Here is a 20,572-nt window from a genome sequence, read left to right on the forward strand (position 1 = left end):
TTTCCTTTAATTCTTGTGGAATGCCTAAAGGGTTAACAAAGTTTGTAAAATCGTTTTTTAAGTAACTTGAGGGGTGTAGTTTCTGCAATCGGGTCATTTATGGGGGTATCCACTATGTAGGCCCCACAATTTGACTTCAGACCTGAACTGGTCCTTAAAAAGTGGATTTTGGCAATTTTCTTAAATTTTAAGAATTGCGTCTAAACTTCTAAGCCTTCTCACGTCCTAAAAAAAAAAGGTGAAATATTTTGACTCAAATTTGACTCTCATGAAGTACAATTTGTCACGAGAAAACAATCTCTGAATCGCTTGGATAAAGTGAGATGTCAGATTAGCAAAATTAGGCCTGGTCAGGAAGGGGGCAAATGGCCCAGATGTGAAGTGGTTAAAGGGGTTCTGTAGTTTGCTGATCGGGGGTCCGACCCCCGCTGATCAGCTGTTTGAGAAGGCAGCGGCGCTGCGTCCATCTCATTGTTTACCGCTGGCCCAGTGATGTCACGACTAGCATCCACTGGCCTGGGCGGGACTAAGCTCCATTTAAGTGAACAGAGCTTAGCTGCGCCCGGGCAAGTGATACTATTTGTGACGTTGCTGGGCCAGCGGTAAACAGTGAGAAGGACGCGGCGCTGATGGAGCGCAGCTGCCTTCTCAAACAGCTGATCAGCGGGGGTCCCGGGTGTCGGACCCCTGCAGTTCAGATACTGATGATCTCTCCAGAGGATAGATCATCAGTTTAAACAAACTGCAGAACCCCTTTAACAAGTTCTGTGTAGCCTCTAAGATTGTTTTCAGACAAGTTATCTCCACAGAACTTCTGCATGCGCCTCCTTTTGCGTCATCTCTGGCTGGTTCTGTAATCCAGGGCTGTTATCAGTTGCCTCTCCATCACTGGAAACTGACTCCTCTACTCTGAGTTTTAACCACTCCCTGTGGGTGAGGGTGGAAACGGCCACATCTAATAACTGTATCTAAGGCCTATTATCCCCTTGGACCTCATACATACAGAAAATGGGCATTTCACATATTAAAGCATGTTTTTAACCCTTAGCAGTAGAACAATGCACATTTCCACCAAATCTTGACTTCATATTCTTGTTTTTTTGCGTCTCCCAGCTGTCTTTTGTCTTCATTTTGTAAAAGTACTCTTTTTGCCTCATAGGAGTTAGATCGGAATGAATTCAAGCATGTATCTTTATTAATGAAATGCATTCAGCATTTCTGCAAGAGTTGCTGTCATGAAGGTTGGTCATTGATTCAACAAGGACTGGTTTCTAAGATAAGTGCTGTTTTAAACTCTTTCTGACACCTCACCTTGTAACAATTGTTTCACATATGTGTTACCAATAATGTTATGGTGTACATATGACACCGACATTAAAGAGCCTCTGTCGGCACAACCAACACTATTTACCCCTTAGTGACCAGCCTGTTATGGTCCTTACTGACCAAGTTTTGCTTCCTTCTTATTTCTTCTTTCTTTTGAGTGGGTAGTCACTAAAGTGGTTAAACCAGGCACTTGGTCTGATAGAGTTGATCACGCTAAAGAAAACACCTTTCTTTCCTTTGTAACTGGCATGGTTGTGGAGAAATGAGCACTTTAATCTCTGCAAGTCAGCAGTTGGAGCATCAAAGGGTGGGCTCTAGCATTCAAGCACCTCTACAGCCATGCCCCTATAATACTGCCTGTGACACACTGATAATTAGTGGTCCAGTGCTATATGGAGTCATTGGCAGCAGAGCGAGCACTGTGCAGGAAGGAGATAATACTTACCTTAGCTATAGCGCTGCTCAAACACTGCAGCCTGTCCCAATGGCTGATTTGCATAAAGCTAAAAGTACTCATTCTCCACAACCATGCAAGCTACAAAAGAAAGAAAGGTATCATTTTCTTCAGCATGATCAACACATTTGACCACAGCCTCCGAAGGGTTAAGTCTGCAACTGGCATTACCATCGGTCTCTGACATTAACCGCAGCAAACAGCAGCCACCCGGTTGTTATTGGGCCCACTTTGCTCTGGAGCGGATGTCCTCTTTTAAAGACCCGACATGTGATGTACTAGTATGTCGCATGTCGGGAAAGGGTTGTCCTATCTTGCCACTTCATGGCCGAGATGGGGATAATTCACTGCTTGATGCAATGGTTATTTTCACTCAGTCTTTTCTGTGCTCTGATCCTGATGTCAAAGGAGCTGAGTGGGGTAGAAGGGGTTGTGTCTGGGTCCGGTGTAGATCTGGCCACATGCAGATTTTTTATTTTTTTTGGTCTGGCCATTCTCTGCATATTTGCCAGATAGCAGCTCGATCTCTGCCAGACCCCATTTCAGTACAGCCCAGCAATTCCGGATCCTGAGAGCTTCAGCAGGCTGTTCTTTGCTGGAACAGCCTGCTAGATCTCTTAACGCATATGTGAAACTAGCCTTCGCTTGAGTAAAAGGGTCCTTAGATGGAAGAATGTACTTGAAATGTGAATCATAAGGTATTGTCTGATATGGCTAACACTAGATCAAATCTTGTTTTCTAAGGCTAGTTTCACACTAGTATTCAGAGATATGTCAGAGAACAATACTATTTCTGTAGTCCAAGTGCTCTTGGCTGTTTTACATGGTACATAATATAGTAGTTTAGTAGTGTAAATGTGTTCTTATTTGCATGTCTCCCATGCTCTTTTCTTACCATTACATGGTCTTGTGGTTTGAAAGAACCCTGGAGTTTCTCAAGATTTGCAAGGAAAGCAGCTCCATCATTTCAGCACTGGTGGAAGACTTTTTTGACACAACACTGGTATGTTTTTAGCGTGTTTCTAAAAGAATATGGGTATTTAATAGCATCTGGTATCAATGCATTTTTCATTGTGGTTTCTAAAATAAAATGGCTACTCATGAATTCATTAAGGAGGCACCCCTAAGGTGTAGACATTTTCATGGGTGACTGTGTGGAGGATAATCGGTGGCTGTATTTTCTCCTACTGAAGCAGTGCTCTTTCCTCTTCTACAAAGAGGTCTCCTTCTGTGATGAGCTGCTGAAGTCCACTTTTGCCACTTTATTTGTCTCCTGGTTTTTGGGTTGCTGAACATGCTGGATCCAGTCAGTGATTAACCATACCCCGCCATTGGACATGGACCTTTCTGCTGGTTTTGCCTGTCCAAATTCCCTGCGTTCTATATCTCTTGATGGACTGCTGCCATCACCTGCATCTGCAGGATCATCAAGAAAGGATCCCTTTCTCAGTCTGCCTTTTATAGCAGTGGCCTCTTTCAGTCTGCTGTGAGTTGGTGAAAGTGGGGCACATTCTGCAACTGGTCTATGTAGATGGCATAACTACACTGCCCAACCATGATCGATGACTGATCATGGTTGGGCAGTGAATCTATGAAATTCATATTTTGACCTAAGGCTACACACCCCTACCGTCACCTCTGTTCTTCCTCCAACTGTGTGCCCACCGCCCTTGAGAGTTTGTGGGCAATTTTTAAATTGCCTCCTTTGCTCTTGGGATGACCCCATCCATTACTGTTGTATGGGATACCTTTAATATGATTCACACTCTCACTGGATTAACCCTGGATATGAAAGATCATTACATATCTTTTTACATTAGATCAGCCTTTGGTGTCACCCAAGACCTTCATCTCTGAATGCACACAAACACCAATACAAATCATGAGAATCCTTCATTGCTCATCGCCTTTCCACTTGCTAGCTTGGGTGATATTTTCTACGGCCCACGAAACAAAGCAAATGGCATGAGAGGAGATTGAAAGATGCTGTAACTCCATGTGACCTTTTATACCAGCAGTTGATAAAACAATGTACGTTTGCATGAATGCTCATTCCTAATTGGCCTCTGTGAATGTGCGGTTGATCAGCTGACAAAAGGGCAAACAAATTGTTTATGCGAGCCAGAAAATCCTCTCTGGTCGGCAGCACATTTGTCCTGGGGGGATGCTGGCGTAATGTAAAAAGTATGGGGGATTAATGATCATAGTAGTGATTGTTTGTCCCACATGCACTTTCCATCGCCCGTGTAAAAACGAGTGGCGATCAACTGGTTTTATGGTCTATTAATGCTCATTATGGTCCAGGATCTGTTTGTGTAAAAGGACCCTAACCTACAGGGTGACTTTAGATGCTGTGCTCTACTGATAGGGGGACTTGCAATAATAGTATATCGTTATCTTAAACCAAATTGACCCAAGAGAGTCACCAGAACCACCCCATAAATGCACATCCGACAATGAATCATTATCAAAAATATATAAAGTTTATTAGACACACCAACAGACACATTAAAAAATTGTATACAATTCAGACAAAGTGCGGTGTATATAATGAATAATATGTAACCAGCACATACAGGTCCACTGAATAGCCCCACCGTGGGCAAAAATATAAAACACCAGCATTAAAAAATTCAGTGTAGAGTATACAGCAAATATAACATAGGGTAAGACCTCTAGAAATACAAACAGACCTGAGTAGGGTCACAATAGAGGGGCCAAACCTACATGAGCAGCTGGTTCAGTGGACCTGAGAAGATGAGAAAGCGCCCAACGCGTATCGCCGGAGCAATCCGGCTTCCTCAGGGGTAAAAGGTCCAATGCTGGGGCATCACTTTATATGGAATAATACATTTAGTACAAATAACGTTTACCTGTGCAGCCTAGGTGAACATTATTTTTGCCCACGGTGGGGCCATTCAGTGGACCTGTATGTGCTGGTTACATATTATTCATTATATACCGCACTTTGTCTGAATTGTATACAATTTTTTAATGTGTCTGTTGGTGTGTCTAATAAACTTTATATATTTTTGATAATGATTCATTGTCGGATGTGCATTTATGGGGTGGTTCTGGTGACTCTCTCTTGGTTCAATTTGGTTTAATGTTCGTTTTCACCGCCCCCTTGCACTCTGTAGATTATGTGGTGTGCCCCCTGATTTGCTTACTTGAGTGTATTGTTATCTCATGCCTGGTCACATGATCACAGTACATACCGGTAATTATGAAAGCAATATTGTTTACAGCAGAAATACTTTTCAATCAATTGAGTATTTATTATAATTCAGGTCAGTACTGAATCTCATACTAAAGTGGATATGTTTCTCCTGCTGTTAGTTTGAAGCCAGGTAGTTTTTATACATTCGGGCTAGTAAAGTATACGAATGTCATTGAAAGTCTGTTCACAGGCAAACAAGGTGACATGTTTTCTCTTATGACTTAGGTGATCTGTAAATGTGAGAGTAAGGATGGTGAGTACTGTTTTTCTATATTGATTCTGGTCTTTTTCTGTTTTAAACAAAGCTGGTTAGATGTAGATGCTAGCTATAGTGTAGAATGAAAGCGGATGCAGTAAGAGGCTTCACAGCATGTGGCTGATATATACAGTAAATGAATAATACTTGCTGTCCACTTGTGCTTCTATTAAAACTTTTTGCACAAATATTGTTGTAAGCAAGCCGACAATTTTTATTTTGTTTGTGACGTGAAAGATGTTCACTTTAGTATGGAAAGCTTTCTTCTTTAGCTTAGTTGTTCTGATCTAATGGTGACATTAGGGACATGGTAGTATATTATACTTAAGCTGTGGTCACATAACATTTTTGTCCCACATTTGCATTGGGGGGAAAAATGCAAAAGTGTAATATACTATACTTTTCCATCTTGCAGAGTTCAGAAAAAAAAAGACACAACGTTAAATGTATGTTTTGTATTTATAAAGTGGAGCCCAAGGTTGACGCATGCTGTAAAATCATATTTATATACATTAAAGGGGTTCTCTGGGAATTAATAAAATACTTAAATACTTTATTATACATTTTTTAATATCTTTCATTTAATTATAATGGCTCATGTTGTCTCTAGAGCATTCATTAGGAGAAATTAAAACAGCTGCCATCCTAGTCGTACACATAAAACCTGTCCTATTCACACAGCAGGTTACTTTACACCCCTCCTCCTCTTTGCTCTGGTTGTCAGTGATTATGATCCTGAATACAGCTGATAACATCTTGAGCTGGATCTCTGTAGGAAATGAGGAGACATGAAGTACAGAGAGGAGGTGGATAATGAGCAGCAGCTCTTGTATGCAGTCTCCATTACAGGACCCCACATTATTACAGTCTGGCTAATTCATGTTTGCGGATGCAAATGGGGGGGGGGGCGTCATGGTGTCATGAAGTATTAGTTTTTTTATTATTCACCTGGATACAGATGGGATGGTACAGGCAGAAGTCAGCGATGGAGAATCTTGATTGGAGGAGACAGCATCTGTTGGTCACATGACGGTACCTATAAAAGGGGAGAAAAGACCATTACTGCGCTCTCAAGTAAGTAGCAGTGAAGAAACCTGGAAGAAAAAGCAACCTGCACTTACACGAAAAATGGAAGAATTATTAAAACTGTTAATCAAAAAAGCTGAAACTCATGGGGGTGATCAGTGGCTCCTCAGATGTCTGTAGCAGGAAGGATCCAGCACTGATCAGCCTCTTCAACTAATCCGGTCTGCGCACCAGCCTTAAAGAGGACCTTTCATGGGTCCGAACATTGTAAGATAACTATCTGGACATGTAGAGCGGTGCCCAGGGATCTCACTGCACTTGCTATTATCCCTGGGCGCTGCTCCATTCGCCCACTGTAACCCCGTTACCTTCTCCCGTGCTGTATGTTAATTGCTACTATCGGTTCACCAGGGAGGAGTCTGCCCTGTTTCTCCCTGTGAGCTCTGCGCTGCGATTGAACAGCGCTACAGCCAGGGAGAAGGAATGCAGACTCGTCCCTGGTGAACCAATAGTAGCAATTACCATACAGCGTGGGAGAAGGTAACGGGGCCACAGTGAGCGAATGGAGCAGCGCCCAGGAATAATAAGTGCAGTGAGATCCCTGGGCGCCACATAGTTATCTTACAATGTTTGGACCCATGAAAGGTCCTCTTTAAGCAGGAGTGCAGAGCCGGACACAGATGATGACATCATCGCTGTGCCTCTGCACGGCGATGCACTGATCTCTCCCATTCCTCCAAGAAGAGCCAGAAAACAAAAAAGTTACCTCCTTTGGAGCCATCAAAGCGCAGGTTGAAAAGTCAGTGTCAGTCAGCGCGAGGGACAGCTTCAAGCATCCATCTTCTTCTCAGAATGCATTTCATTCATGGAGCAAAAAGATACTATCCGAAATACCATCCCTGTCTGGTCATTCCCAGACAGAAAATCTGATATTGATAGTATTAAGGCTGGGTTCACACCTGAGCGTTTTACAGCGCGTTCCTACGCGCTGTAAAACGCTCAACAAGGAGAAACCAATGATTCCCTATGGGAATGGTTCACACTTGGGCGTTTTACAGCGCGTACGATCGCGCTGTAAAACGCCCGACGCTCCAAAAAGTACATGAGCGACTTTTGGGGCGTTTGTGGCCATAGGACACTGTAGTGAATCACACAAACGCGCGTCAAACGCGCGTTTACTATTACAAAAACGCGCATAAAAATGCGCGTCAAAAACGCGCGTGAAACGCGCGTTTGCGCAACGCTCAAGTGTGAACCCAGCCTAAAGAGAATGATTGATTACTTCAATCCTATGACACATCATTCAGTCAAAACAAAGCGCAGAGACAAAAATTTTATCCCATCAGTAAAATAAATTATTCCGTGCCAATTATCTCCATTTTAGCTTTCATCTATCTAACCGGATAAAAGAAAACATTTGGAATAAAGAATTAATTGAAATGTTTTCTCGCCTCCCATCGGCAAAAGGAATGCTAAAAACAGACAAAATAGATGAGGATGAGAGAAAAAGAATTCGGCAAAAAACTTTCTTTAATTGGTTGCAAGCCTTCTGCATATACTCGGCTGTTCTGGGTGAGAAACATTGTTTGGATTGTGGATTGTTTCATCATCTAGATGGCATATTGAAAGCCTACAAAAATTTCAGAGGTACCGCATGGTATAAATATGATGAGTCCTTCCGTCAAAAGACGTAGGCCTATGGATTAATCTTATGTTACCACAGAGGTTGAATCTTTCGTCAGCAAATTCCCAAAACAAGGAATCTGCTTTGCTTATAATGGGTCAGTATGCAGATGGCAAAACAATTGCAAATACAAACATGAGTGCACCTTTTGCTCAGGGAATCACCCAGCAACAAAATGTTATAAAAAGCATAATTGGCAAGATTCAAAAAAACAATGAACCCAATAGATCAAGTGACACCATTGATCATACCAAGAATCATTCAATGTTTAAACTTCTATCCAAACAAAACTATGGCCCAAATACTAATTGACAGTTTTTTTTATTTTTTTTTGGGGGTTGGTTTACGTACCTTCGTTTACAGGTTCGGGTTGTTCGTTTGTGGACCACTTGAAATCTGTAAGCAAGAATAAATATGCAGTTTTAGATAAAATTAATTAATTCTTGAAAATAGGGTAGCAGGTCCATTTTAAATCTCCCCCGTTCAAAAATTTTAGAATATCCCCATTGGGGTTGGTCCCCAAAAAAGGAGACTAAGGGTACTTTCACACTTGCATTTTTCTTTTCCGGCATAGAGTTCCGTCACAGGGGCTCTATACTGGAAAAGAACTGATCAGTTTTATCCCCATGCATTCTGAATGGAGAGTAATCTGTTCAGTTTGCATCAGGATGTCTTCAGTTCAGTCGTTTTGACTGATCAGGCAAAAGAGAAAACCGCAGCATGCTATGGTTTTCTCTCCGGCGAAAAAAAACTGAAGACTTAGGGCTCTTTCACACTTGCGTTATAGTCTTCCGGCATAGAGTTCCGTCGTCGGGGCTCTATGCCGGAAGAATACTGATCAGGATTTTCCTAATGCATTCTGAATGGACAGTCCGTCCTTCAGGATGCATCAGGATGTCTTCCGTTCCGGAACGGAACGTTTTTTGGCCGCAGCAAATAGCGCAGCATGCTGCGCTTTTTGCTCCGGCCAAAAATCCGGAACACTTGCCGCAAGGCCGGATCCGGAATGAATGCCCATTGAAAGGCATTGATCCGGATCCGGCCTTAAGCTAAACGTCGTTTCGATGCATTGCCGGATGCGACGTTTAGCTTTTTCTCAATGGTTACCATGGCTGCCGGGACGCTGAAGTCCTGGCAGCCATGGTAAAGTGCAGCGGGGAGCAGCATACTTACCGTCCGTGCGGCTCCCGCGGCGCTCCAGAGTGACGTCAGGGCGCCCCAAGCGCATGGATCACGTGATCACATGGACACGTCATCCATGCGCATGGGGCGCTCTGACGTCACTCTGGAGCGCCCCGGGAGCCGCACGGATGGTAAGTATGCTGCTCCCCCGCTCCCCACTACTACTATGGCAACCAGGACTTTAATAGCGTCCTGGGTGCCATAGTAACACTGAAAGCATTTTGAAGACTGATCCGTCTTCAAATGCTTTCAGTACACTTGCGTTTTTCCGGATCCGGCGTGTAATTCCGGCAAGTGGAGTACACGCCGGATCCGGACAATGCAAGTGTGAAAGAGGCCTTACCTGAACGCCGGATCCGGCATTTTTCCCCATAGGAATGTATTGGCGCCGGATCCGGCATTCAGAATACCGAAATGCCGGATCCGTCGTTCCGGCTTGCGCAGATTGGTAAAAATGAGAAAAAATGTACAAGACGGATCCGTCGGTCCGCATGACAAGCGGAGAGACTGATCCGTCCTTGCAATGCATTTGTGAGACGGATCCGCATCCGTCTCACAAATGCTTTCAGTCATCGGCGAATCCGGCGGCCAGTTCCGACGACGGAACTGCCCGCCGGATCACACTGCCGCAAGTGTGAAAGTAGCCTTACAGTTACTGTCTTATCCTTTCTTTATCATATCCAAAAGACCATTCATTAAACGATCTAATCGATAATATCACTTCAGTACACTATACGTCTTTTGATCAAGCTTTGCAATTCCTAAATAAGGCAGGTAAAAATGCTTTCTTGGCAAAGACAGATATAAAATTGGCCTTCAGATTACTAACAGTTAACACTGAGGGCTATAATTTACTGGGGTTTCATTTTGAAGGAAATTATTACTATGACAAAGCACTCCCAATGGGATTTTCACTTTACTGTTTTTACTTTGAAGCATTTTTAAGTTTTTTGCAATAGATGGTAGAAAGTCATTCAAAGGGTAGTTTTATAATCCACTACCTGGATGTTTTTTGTTTTGTAGGTAGATGTGGCACTAACTATTGTTCCAACTTACTAAATATGTTCAAAAATATTGCAGGTTATTTCAATTCCCCATTAGCTGAAGAAAAGACAGTTCTTCCCACTAATATAATTTTTTTAGGTATCTCTATAGATATGGTAAATATGAAATGTAAAATACCAGAGGAAAGAATTGTGGCATCTCAAATATTGCAGAATTTATTATCGTCTAAGAAAACTACGTTAAAAATATTACAATCTGCTCTGGGCTCGTTTAAATTTCATAGCCAGAGTCATTCCAATGGGAAGAGTTTTTTCAAAACGTATGTACGCTGCTACTAGGGAAAACTCAATTTGACCACATTCGCTTGTCAAAACAAATGAAGGACGATATAAATATATGGCTTCACTTCTTGGAAAACTTTTAATGGTAGAACAATCTGGCAAAAGTAATTTATAGACTCAGATGCCATGCAACTGTACACAGATGTGGGCGCATCTGGGCTACGGTGCATTTTACAATAAACAATGGCCAGCTGAATTATGGCCAAAATATTGGCTAGACAAAACTTATAGTTTTCTTAGAACTTGTTCCAGTCTTAATAGCATTATCAATATGGCATAATGAATTACGCAATAAACGTATTTTACTATTTTCTGACAACAAAGGTGGTGTTTTTGCAATAAACTGTTTAGCTGCAAAATCTCAAGCAGTCATAAACATTTTGAGACCTATTACTATAACTTGCCTATTTGGCTGAAAGCTAAATATATAAAGGGAAGAACAATATAATAGCTGATTCTTTATCCTGGCAGAACTTCGCACTATTCAGGCAATTGATACCAGATGCAGAACCGACAGGAATCCCTTTCTCTCATCAGCTATGGAAGGAAATTTCCAACTGTTCTACGATATTGCACACGACCGTATGCCCTCCAACATGCGGTCCGTGAGCGGGCCATATGTCCCGGAGCGGCATTGATCGTGCACACGGGAGTATACAGCACATAGATTGCAATGATGCTGCCCGCGGGGCTATTGTCCTGCACTCATATGATCTTGTAAGGTTAAAGTTTCATTTGTACTTTCTTTCTTTGGAGTACTCAATATCTACTGAATAAAAATGCAGATGCACCATTATTAATTAATGATCTGGAGATCCATGCTAATTACATAAAATTGTTCATAAAAAGATCAAAAAGAGACCAATCAGGAATTGGCAATTGGAAAAAATTAAATGAATTCACTTCATCTATTTGTCCAGTTCTATCTTTGAAAGAATGGTTAAAGAGGACCTTTCATCTGGCAAAACATTGTGAACTAAGTGTCATGATCTATACAGCGTCGCCCAGGGATCTCACTGCACTTACTATTATCCCTGGGCGCCGCTCTGCTCTCCTGGTATACCCTCCGGTATGTTCGGTCACTTGGTTATAGTAGGAGGAGAGACTGCCCTTGTTCTCCTGGGCGTCACCTTCACCCAGATTTTTTCCTCCCAGGCTGTGAGCTTTCTGGCCAGCACTACAGCCTGGGTGAAGGAGACGCCCAGGAGAACAATCCCTGTACAGATCCTGACACTTGGTTCATAATTTTTTGCCCGCTGAAAGGTCCTCTTTAAGGGTAAGGTCTTGCATCCAAGGCCCTCTATTTGTTCATTCTAATAAGTCACCTAAATTTCAGTTAAATTTTATTCTAAAGGAATGTAAAAAACAAAGCTGGGTTAAATGAGAATTTCTGCTCATTCTTTCCGAATTGGAGCAGCTACTGTGAAATAAAAAATTGGTTTAAAAGAAAAACGATAAAGTAAATAGGGCAATGGACATTAAATAGATATATATTGTATATTAGACACGATTTATTTTCATTTTTTTCTGGATTATTGGAAATTACGGTAACTCATTTCGGCAGCTAAACGATCTAAAATACAATTTAATTCGTACAACTGAGGCTTCAATCATGAGGTTACATTTTTTTGGACAAGTACAGCTGGAATGCGAAAAAAAAAAAAACGTTTACTCAGAATGTATTTCAGCTTAAATACAGGAAGATATACACGTTCAGTTCCCAATAGCCAAGTTAATTTTTTCAGAAATAAGACCCAGATGGGCCTGGAGAGGTAAGAATATGAACTTCATGGAAAAGATCAGAATCCGTATTAAGAGTTTTGGAAAATTCATAGGATCTTTTAAAGGTAAAACTTACAGGCAGGTAGAGTTAGAAGGATTTGTCAATGGATTGTACGATGATTCCAGAAAGTTACTATCTGAAATTGGTTTAGATATACTTAATGTTTGATTCCAAAATGTGATTGAAGGTGGTTGCGGTGCCGGTTAGCAATTTTGCTTTGCTATATGGTTGTATGGGGTAAAGTCACCCTCAGGGGCGGACTAATTTGTTATTGGTTATTCAGATGTATTAATTGGTTTTAACAATTGAGTTATGTAATAAATACAGGTAACATTAGGCACCATGGACCAATTATATTCCACTAATAAATAAACTTAATTATTTGCTCAAGATGTGTCTACTTTATTATTCTGTTAAACGGGGATTGATCATATTTGGGTTTTATGACCCCATGTCCTGTCCGTCTTCTCTTGTACTTCATATCTCCTCATGAACTCCATTCCCACAGAGGTTGAGCTAAAAAATCTTATCAGCTGTATTCAGGATCATGATCCCTGAAAAGCAGGGCAGGGAGGAGGATGAGGCAGCTCCTTTGCTCAGTGTTGTGAAGTAATTTGATCTGCTGTGTGATTAGAAAAGGTTTTGTGTGGCCATTTTACTTCTAATGATTGCTCTTTTGACCAAATGAGCCATTATAACTAATTAAACTTAAGTATTTTCATTTCCTTAATTCCCTGTAGGGTTGCACCAGGTATCAAATTATCGATACCCAATCAATACTTTTGTACGCGGATCAATTGGATACCAGGATTTGCCATTCAGATACTAAGCTGCACTACTGTGCAGCCTAATATCAGAGAACATGGCCTGCGCTGGGAGTCTCTCCCTCCGCACTGTGCCGCTGCTGCAGCTGCCACCAATGACTAGAGATGGGAGGAGGGGGAGGGGCTGTGGTCACTGCGCCACAAATAAAGGTAACTAACCCATTAATACAAATATAGGTGGGTGCCGGCAGTAGAATCGCATACCCGGAACGTGGCTTCTATGACCAGGCGCTGCGATCCGTGGCAATCAACCCCTCAAGTGTGGCACCTGAGGGGTTAACTGCCACAGATTGCAACGACTTGTCATAGAGTTCGAGTGCCGGGTAGTTGGTTATCTTCATTGGTGACACAGTGCCCCCCCCCCCCCCCAACCCTAGTATTATAAACATTGGCGCAGTGTGCCCCCCAGTATTAGTCATTGGTGGCAGTGACCAAAGGGGGCCCCCCCTTTCATTGGTGGCAGTTCCAATCTGAGCCCCAGTAGTGAAATGGTGGGGCTCTGATCAGTTACCATGGTAGCCAGAGCTCTATTAGGGTGAATAGGATAAGGAATTAAAAGATCCCATGTTCAAACCCCTAAGGGGACTAATGAATATTAAATAAAAAGTTGAAAAAACAAAAAACAAAAGTTTCAATCACCCCCTTTCCCAATTTTACATATAAAATATATAAACAATAAATATGTAATATGTTTATCGCCAGAAAAAAACAAACAAAATCTCCTATGCGGTGAACGGCGTAACGCGTTGTTCGCTTTTTTTTTTTTTCTTTGTCCCCCTAAAAAATAGGATACAACTGTTGTTATATATATATATATATATATATATATATAAAAAAATTTTTATGGTATTTACATTGAATCAAAGTTTTGGTATCGTGACAATCTTGATTACTGGAGAACCCCTTTAAATGCTGGGCAAGAAATCTGTTGAAAATATTTATTGCAGTTTTTGGTATATGATATCAGTATATGCCTATGTGAAACGAGATTTCTGTTGCTTTTGTGTAAAATTGTTGTCTTTTTCTGTAGGAGTAAAGCAGTTGCTTGACGCATTTTTATTTACACTTGGTTTTATAATCATGCAAAAGTGGCCCCCTTATCAGGTTAGACTGGAGGTGAGCCGTGTTTTCTGCTTTGGATGTCCTGTTCAGTAGCTCCTTTGAAAACATCCTGTTAATGCCATGTTGTGTGTTTTTTTTTTTTTTTTTTTTTGTTTTGTTCACCAAACACTCTGATCATGGGGACAGGCCGTAAAGACTATTAACTTCATTCTTGATCAAACCTCAAGGGAAGAAAAGAAAAAGTTGAATTCTTCAGAGGAAGTGTGTACTTTAATGTAAGTGCTGGCACTTTTTTCATTTTTATTTTTTGTGTAATTTACCTGGAAACATATTTACCTATATTGTTTAAGAGTACCTATTATTTTAACCATTTTTATATATTTTTTTTTTTTAAAGAAAATTTCATTGGTGGGGTCTTGGTGCGGACACCTCCACTGATCAGTAAAACAAAATGGCTGCTGAGCTCCTTGCTGCTTTTATTTTAACCAGTGCTGTGGTTCATGGATGCATAAAAAGTTATATACTAGACATTGAAAAAAATATGACTGTTTCTGTTTATGCTCACCACAACCCAGCTGGTAATTCAATGATCCTGTTGGTGCATTAGAGGGGTGCTTGGCTTGTCCGCATCGGGTTAAAATCTTATAAGGATATGCAACGAAAGTCTATAGACCCCTTTTTGGTTGCAGTTACTACACTTATAGGAGCTATGGTAACTGCATTATAGGTCATCAGTATCAGATAGATGGGCCCCCCAGCAGATGAGCTATTTGAAGGGGCCACCCCACTCGGACGAGCAGCTGTGTTTGGAATTGCAGCTTAGTCCCTTTCACTAGAATGAGGCTGAACTGCAAAAGGAGATGTGACAAATGGATGTGATGTTACAGGCCTAGGAGGAGGAACTCTCTTCAGTGTTGTGGCCCAGGGAAGGACTTGGGCCCTGGGAAAAGTCTAAAAGTGGTCCCATGTTGTAGGCAGGTCCAAATTGACAGAGAGCTGGATAAGAGAAGTAGGTAGGACCAGCAATACTGTAGAGCAGAACAAAATACTGCCCCAGCAGAATCAAATGCTACAGTGCAGCACAAAATCCTGCCACCCACACCACCTTATGAAACTATCATCATCCTGGGAAATTTCCCTGTGGGCTCTATGGCTTAGTCTGCCCTTTCTGTGGACTCTTTCAACAGCTGAGCAAGGGATAAGGTCATCAATATTTTTAAATTCTGGAAAAACCCCTTGGAATGTATTAAATGCAATTTTAATCTTTTACATCCATTTCAGTTTCTTAGAGCTCATGCACGCGCCCGTTGCCGTTTTGCAATCCGTAAACCGCGGATCAACAAAGTATGGATACTGGCCATGTGCATCCTGCACTTTCCTCAGGACCTGTTTGCAAAACGGACAAGATAGATGAGACATGTTGTATAATTTGCAGAACGGCCACACAGTTGTGGAGAACACATGGATGACATCCATGTGCTGTCCACACTTTCTGCGCCCCCAGGGAATGTGCGATCCGGAATAAAAATGCAGATCTGGTGTGGATACAATATATGAACATGTGCATGAGGCCTAAGGGTGATTCCCCAACCTGCTGTAGATCAGGTGGTCTTCACTTCTATACAGCAATGATGTCATATACATCTGTGCTGAGCACTGCAGCCAATTACTGGCCTCAGTGGTCCAATGCTTGGCTGCAGTGGTTAAGTTCATGTACAACATGTCATTGCTGCCAGGAAGTAAACACAGATTTCCAATAGAGGGTTGCGTTGGAGATTCAGGGGATTGAACAAATGAATATTGGTTATTTTTTTTGTCACATTTCTGGCTTTTATCCAGTTTTAAAATTCTGGTCAACCTCTTGATACAATTGCCAGGCGTACCTCAATATCCCAAATTAATCACAAATTAAGTAGCTAAAAGCAGAACCCCCTGCTCTTCATAATGAGGAAAGAGATTTACTTTTATTTTATTTTTAATTTTAATATTTTTTCTCAATACATGTTGGGAAATTTTGCTTCTTCTGGTGATTGTGAGCATACTAGAGACTTTTAGTAGTGATTGAGCAAAAAATAAAATCACTTGTGTTGCGTCTGATTAATTTTGGTGACTTTAGTTATATCTATGTTTGTGTTTGTGTGTGTGTGTGTGTGTGTGTGTGTGTGTTTTTTTTTTTTTTGTTATTTTTAATGCTTTTCATTATTTTTCTGCAGGCAAGCCTTGGCGAGAGAACTGTTTGACGTTGGAGGTATACTAGTTCTGCAGCTATATTGTTGATGAGTGTATATATAAAGTGCAAAAGTAAAAATGGTTGCCATTGCCCATAGCATAATTGCTCATTTATAGCCATTAATTTCTATGGGACAGAAAAAAATAATCGGACGTTACACGGATGTTATGTGTCAGCTCTGTAACACACAACTGGCACTTGCAAGTGATGGCATAGGTACAGCTCCTGAACCCACGGCATTTCAGTGCTAAAATAGTACGGCATTGAGTGTTAACCACCTTAAGTGTGGTTTTACACCTGACTTTTTTTTAAAGTGAATGGGATCAGCACTGCATTTACATGCTCATTAGATATTGATGCCCATGAGAAGTAAAGGAGTGGACAAACCCTTTAACTCCTTACTCTGACGTTTTATTACATCAGAGCGCTGGTATAATGCTCTGTGCCATAATAGTTTGTCACTTTGATGGCACAGGCTCCAGAGGTGGGCCTGGCAGTTTAACCCCTCATGCTGGATTCAACAGTGAGGGCAGCATCTGATCAGTTAGATAGGGAGAGGGCACCCTCTGTCCTCCTCTTCTCATCAGCACCCCAGGAATAAAATGTTTTGTACTTGTCATGGCAGCCCTCTAAAGGGTCCCAAGCCACCCATGTTCCATGGGTGTTTTCTGGCAGAATGACTTTGCACTGTCTAAAACAACCAAGGAGTATTACAACACAACATAATTGGTATTGCAGTGTCCTTAACCACCTCAGCCCCCCTAGCTGAAACACCCTTAATGACCAGGCCACTTTTTACACTTCTGCACTGCACTACTTTCACAGTTTATTGCTCGGTCATACAACTTACCACCCAAATGAATTTGAACTCCTTTTCTTCTCACTAAAAAAGCTTTCATTTGGTGGCATTTCATTTCTGTTGCCATTTTTACTTTTTTTGTTATTAATCGAAATTTAATGTTTTTTTGCAAAAAAATGACATTTTTCACTTTCAGTTGTAAAATTTTGCAAAAAAAGACATCCATATATAAATTTTAAGCTAAATTTATTGTTCTACATGTCTTTGATAAAAAAAAAAAAAAAAATGGTTTGGGTAAAAGTTATAGCGTTTACAAACTATGGTACAAAAATGTGAATTTCAACTTTTTGAAGCAGCTCTTTCTGAGCACCTGTCATGTTTCCTGAGGTTCTACAATGCCCAGACAGTAGAAAAACCCCTCAAATGACCCCATTTCGGAAAGTAGACACCCTAAGGTATTCGCTGATGGGCATAGTGAGTTCATATAACTTTAAATTTTTTGTCACAAGTTAGCGGAAAATTATTATTTTTTTCCTCCCCTTACAAACTCTCATATTCCACTAACTTGTGACATGAAATAAAAACTTCCATGAACTCACTATGCCCATCATGAAATACCTTTAGGGTGTCTTCTTTCCAAAATGGGGTCACTTGTGGGGTAGTTATACAAGATATTTCTCTCACCCAGCATGGGTATATGTAAAATGACACCCCAAAACACATTCCCCAACTTCTCCTGAGTACGGCAATACCACATGTGTGACACTTTTTTTCAGCCTAGGTGGGCAAATAGGCCCACATTCCAAAGAGTACCTTTCTGATTTCACAGGCCATTTTTTTTTTTACAAATTTTGATTTCAAACTACTTCTCACGCATCTGGGCCCCTAAAATGCCAGGGCAGTATAACTACCCCACAAGTGATCCCATTTTGGAAAGAAGACACCCCAAGGTGTTTCATGATGGGCATAGTGAGTTCATGGAAGTTTTTATTTTTTGTCACAAGTTAGTGGAATATGAGAGTTTGTAAAAAGAAAAAAAAAATCATCATTTTCTGCTAACTTCTGACAAAAAATAAAAAATTCTAGGAACTTGCCATGCCCCTCACGGAATACCTTCGGGTGTCTTCTTTCCAAAATGGGGTCACTTGTGGGGTAGTTATACTGCCCTGGCATTTTAGGGGCCCAGATGCGTGAGAAGTAGTTTGAAATCAAAATCTCTAAAAAATGCCCTGTGAAATCCGAAAGGTGCTCTTTGGGATGTGGGCCCCTTTGCGCCCCTAGGCTGCAAAAAAGTGTCACACATGTGGTATCGCCGTACTCGGGAGAAGTTGGGGAATGTGTTTTGGGGTGTAATTTTACATATACCCATGCTGGGTGAGATAAATATCTCAGCAAAAGTAAACGTTCCCCTTTGTATTAAAAAAAAAAAAAAAAAAAGGGAACGTTGACTTTTGCTGAGAGATTTCTCTCACCCAGCATGGGTATATGTAAAATGACACCCCAAAACACATTCCCCAACTTCTCCTGAGTACGGCGATACCACATGTGTGCCACTTTTTTGCAGCCTAGGGGTGCAAAGGGGCCCAAATTCCTTTTAGGAGGGCATTTTTAGACATTTGGATCCCAGACTTCTTCTCGCGCTTTAGGGCCCCTAAAAAGCCAGGGCAGTATAAATACCACACATGTGACCCCATTTTGGAAAGACACCCCAAGGTATTCAATGAGGGGCATGCAGAGTTCATAGGAAAAAATAAATTTGGGCACAAGTTAGCGGAAATTGATTATTTTTTGTTCTCACAAAATCTCCCTTTCCGCTAACTTGAGACCAAAATTTTAATCTTTCATGGACTCAATATGCCCCTCAGCGAATACCTTGGGGTGTCTTCTTTCCAAAATGGTGTTATTTGTGGGGCGTTTGTACTGCCCTGGCATTTGAGGGTGTCCGCAATCATTACATGTATGGCCAGCATTAGGCGTTTCTGCTATTCTCCTTATATTGAGCATACGGGTAATGAGATTATTATTTTTTTTCCGTTCAGCCTCTGGGCTGAAAGAAAAAATGAACGGCACAGATTTCTTCATTCGCATCAATCAATGTGGATGAAAAAATCTCTGCCAAAAAAGAGGGGAAAGGCGTCTGCCAGGACATAGGAGCTCCGCCCAACATCCATACCCACTTAGCTCGTATGCCCTGGCAAACACTATTTCTCCATTCACATCAATCGATGTGGATGAATAAATCATTGCCGGGATTATTATATTATATATATATATATATATATATATATATATATATATATATATATATATATATATATATGTGTGTGTTTGCCAAAGCATATGAACACCGACGCCTCCTCAGCTCATATGCCTCGGCAAACGTATCTTTTACTGCAGAGGAGAAATCTCGTCTTGCAGCGCCGCATACACCGACTTGTGTGTAATCTGACAGCAGCGCAATGCTTCTGTCAGAATGCACATCAGTGCTGCAGCTAGTCGATCGGTTGGTCCACCTGGAAGGTAAAAAAAACAAAACAAAAGGGAAAAAACCAGGCCGCAACGCAATAAATTTTATTAACTTTAGAACAGAACATATAAACTTTATTTAACTTTTGAAACTGAACGTTTTTTTTTTTTTTTTTTTTTTTTTTACCTTTTTATAGGACAAACCTCTCCTTCCCCATGGGACAATGTGCAAAGCGCAAATCGCCCAAAGATGTGGCGAAGTACATTATGCACTTTGTCCCAGGTGAAAGGAGAGGTTTGCAGCAGCTCTGTGTGTGAATGGGCCCTAATAGCCCTGTGTGCCTGTCCTGGTGAGATGTGATCCCTATGCTAAGTGTACCTGTGTGTGGTACTTCCGGAAACACTCTCCAAAGCATAGGGCAGGGTGGTCGGGGCAGTGAGGACAGAAATGGCGGGTGTCACGCCTTATTCCACTCCTGCTACAGACACGACATCTTTTTCGGTGTGACGGTTGGGTTGAGGTACCAGGAACGACACTGGGGAAATGTCGCTCGTGTAGACGGCTAACTACACTGGTGGATGGGGCCACGGAACCTCCTGGGTACAGGAGGTTCTAGATCTCTTCCTGAAATTTGAGGAAGGATCCTGTTCTCCCAGCCTTACTGTAGAGAACAAAACTATTATATGCAGCCAATTGAATCAAATATACAGACACCTTCTTATACCAGCGTCGGGAAACTAAATACGGAGACAACATCTGGTCATTGAAGTCCACCCCTCCCATGTGAAGGTTATAGTCGTGGACTAAGAGGGGCTTTTCAATGACACGGGTTGCTCGCTCAATTTGTATTGTCGTGTCTGCGTGAATGGAGCAGAGCATGTAAACATCACGCTTGTCTCTCCATTTCACCGCG

General features: G+C 41.5%; 1 protein-coding gene across 1 annotated transcript; it reads left to right on the forward strand.

The window, feature by feature from the left end:
* The first annotated feature begins 2,671 nt into the window (after nt 1-2,671).
* Nucleotides 2,672-16,440, forward strand: LOC122939439 (synaptonemal complex protein 2-like). The gene is made up of 5 exons (XM_044295508.1): nt 2,672-2,783; nt 5,226-5,253; nt 14,132-14,217; nt 14,350-14,438; nt 16,377-16,440. Exons 1-5 carry the CDS (start codon nt 2,682-2,684, stop codon nt 16,438-16,440), a joined length of 369 nt encoding a protein of 122 aa, XP_044151443.1. The 5' UTR covers nt 2,672-2,681.
* Nucleotides 16,441-20,572: the final 4,132 nt, after the last annotated feature.

This window comes from Bufo gargarizans, chromosome 5 (assembly GCF_014858855.1).
Source record: "Bufo gargarizans isolate SCDJY-AF-19 chromosome 5, ASM1485885v1, whole genome shotgun sequence".
NCBI lineage: Eukaryota > Metazoa > Chordata > Amphibia > Anura > Bufonidae > Bufo > Bufo gargarizans.

Excerpts from the sequence above, each read along its gene's own strand:
- LOC122939439 (XM_044295508.1), top strand. The coding sequence starts at position 2,682 with ATGGTCTTGTGGTTTGAAAGAACCCTGGAGTTTCTCAAGATTTGCAAG. Across the intron at positions 2,784-5,225 it reads ACTTTTTTGACACAACACTG|GTGATCTGTAAATGTGAGAG; the intron begins GTATGTTTTTAG and ends CTTATGACTTAG. Across the intron at positions 5,254-14,131 it reads TAAATGTGAGAGTAAGGATG|GAGTAAAGCAGTTGCTTGAC; the intron begins GTGAGTACTGTT and ends CTTTTTCTGTAG.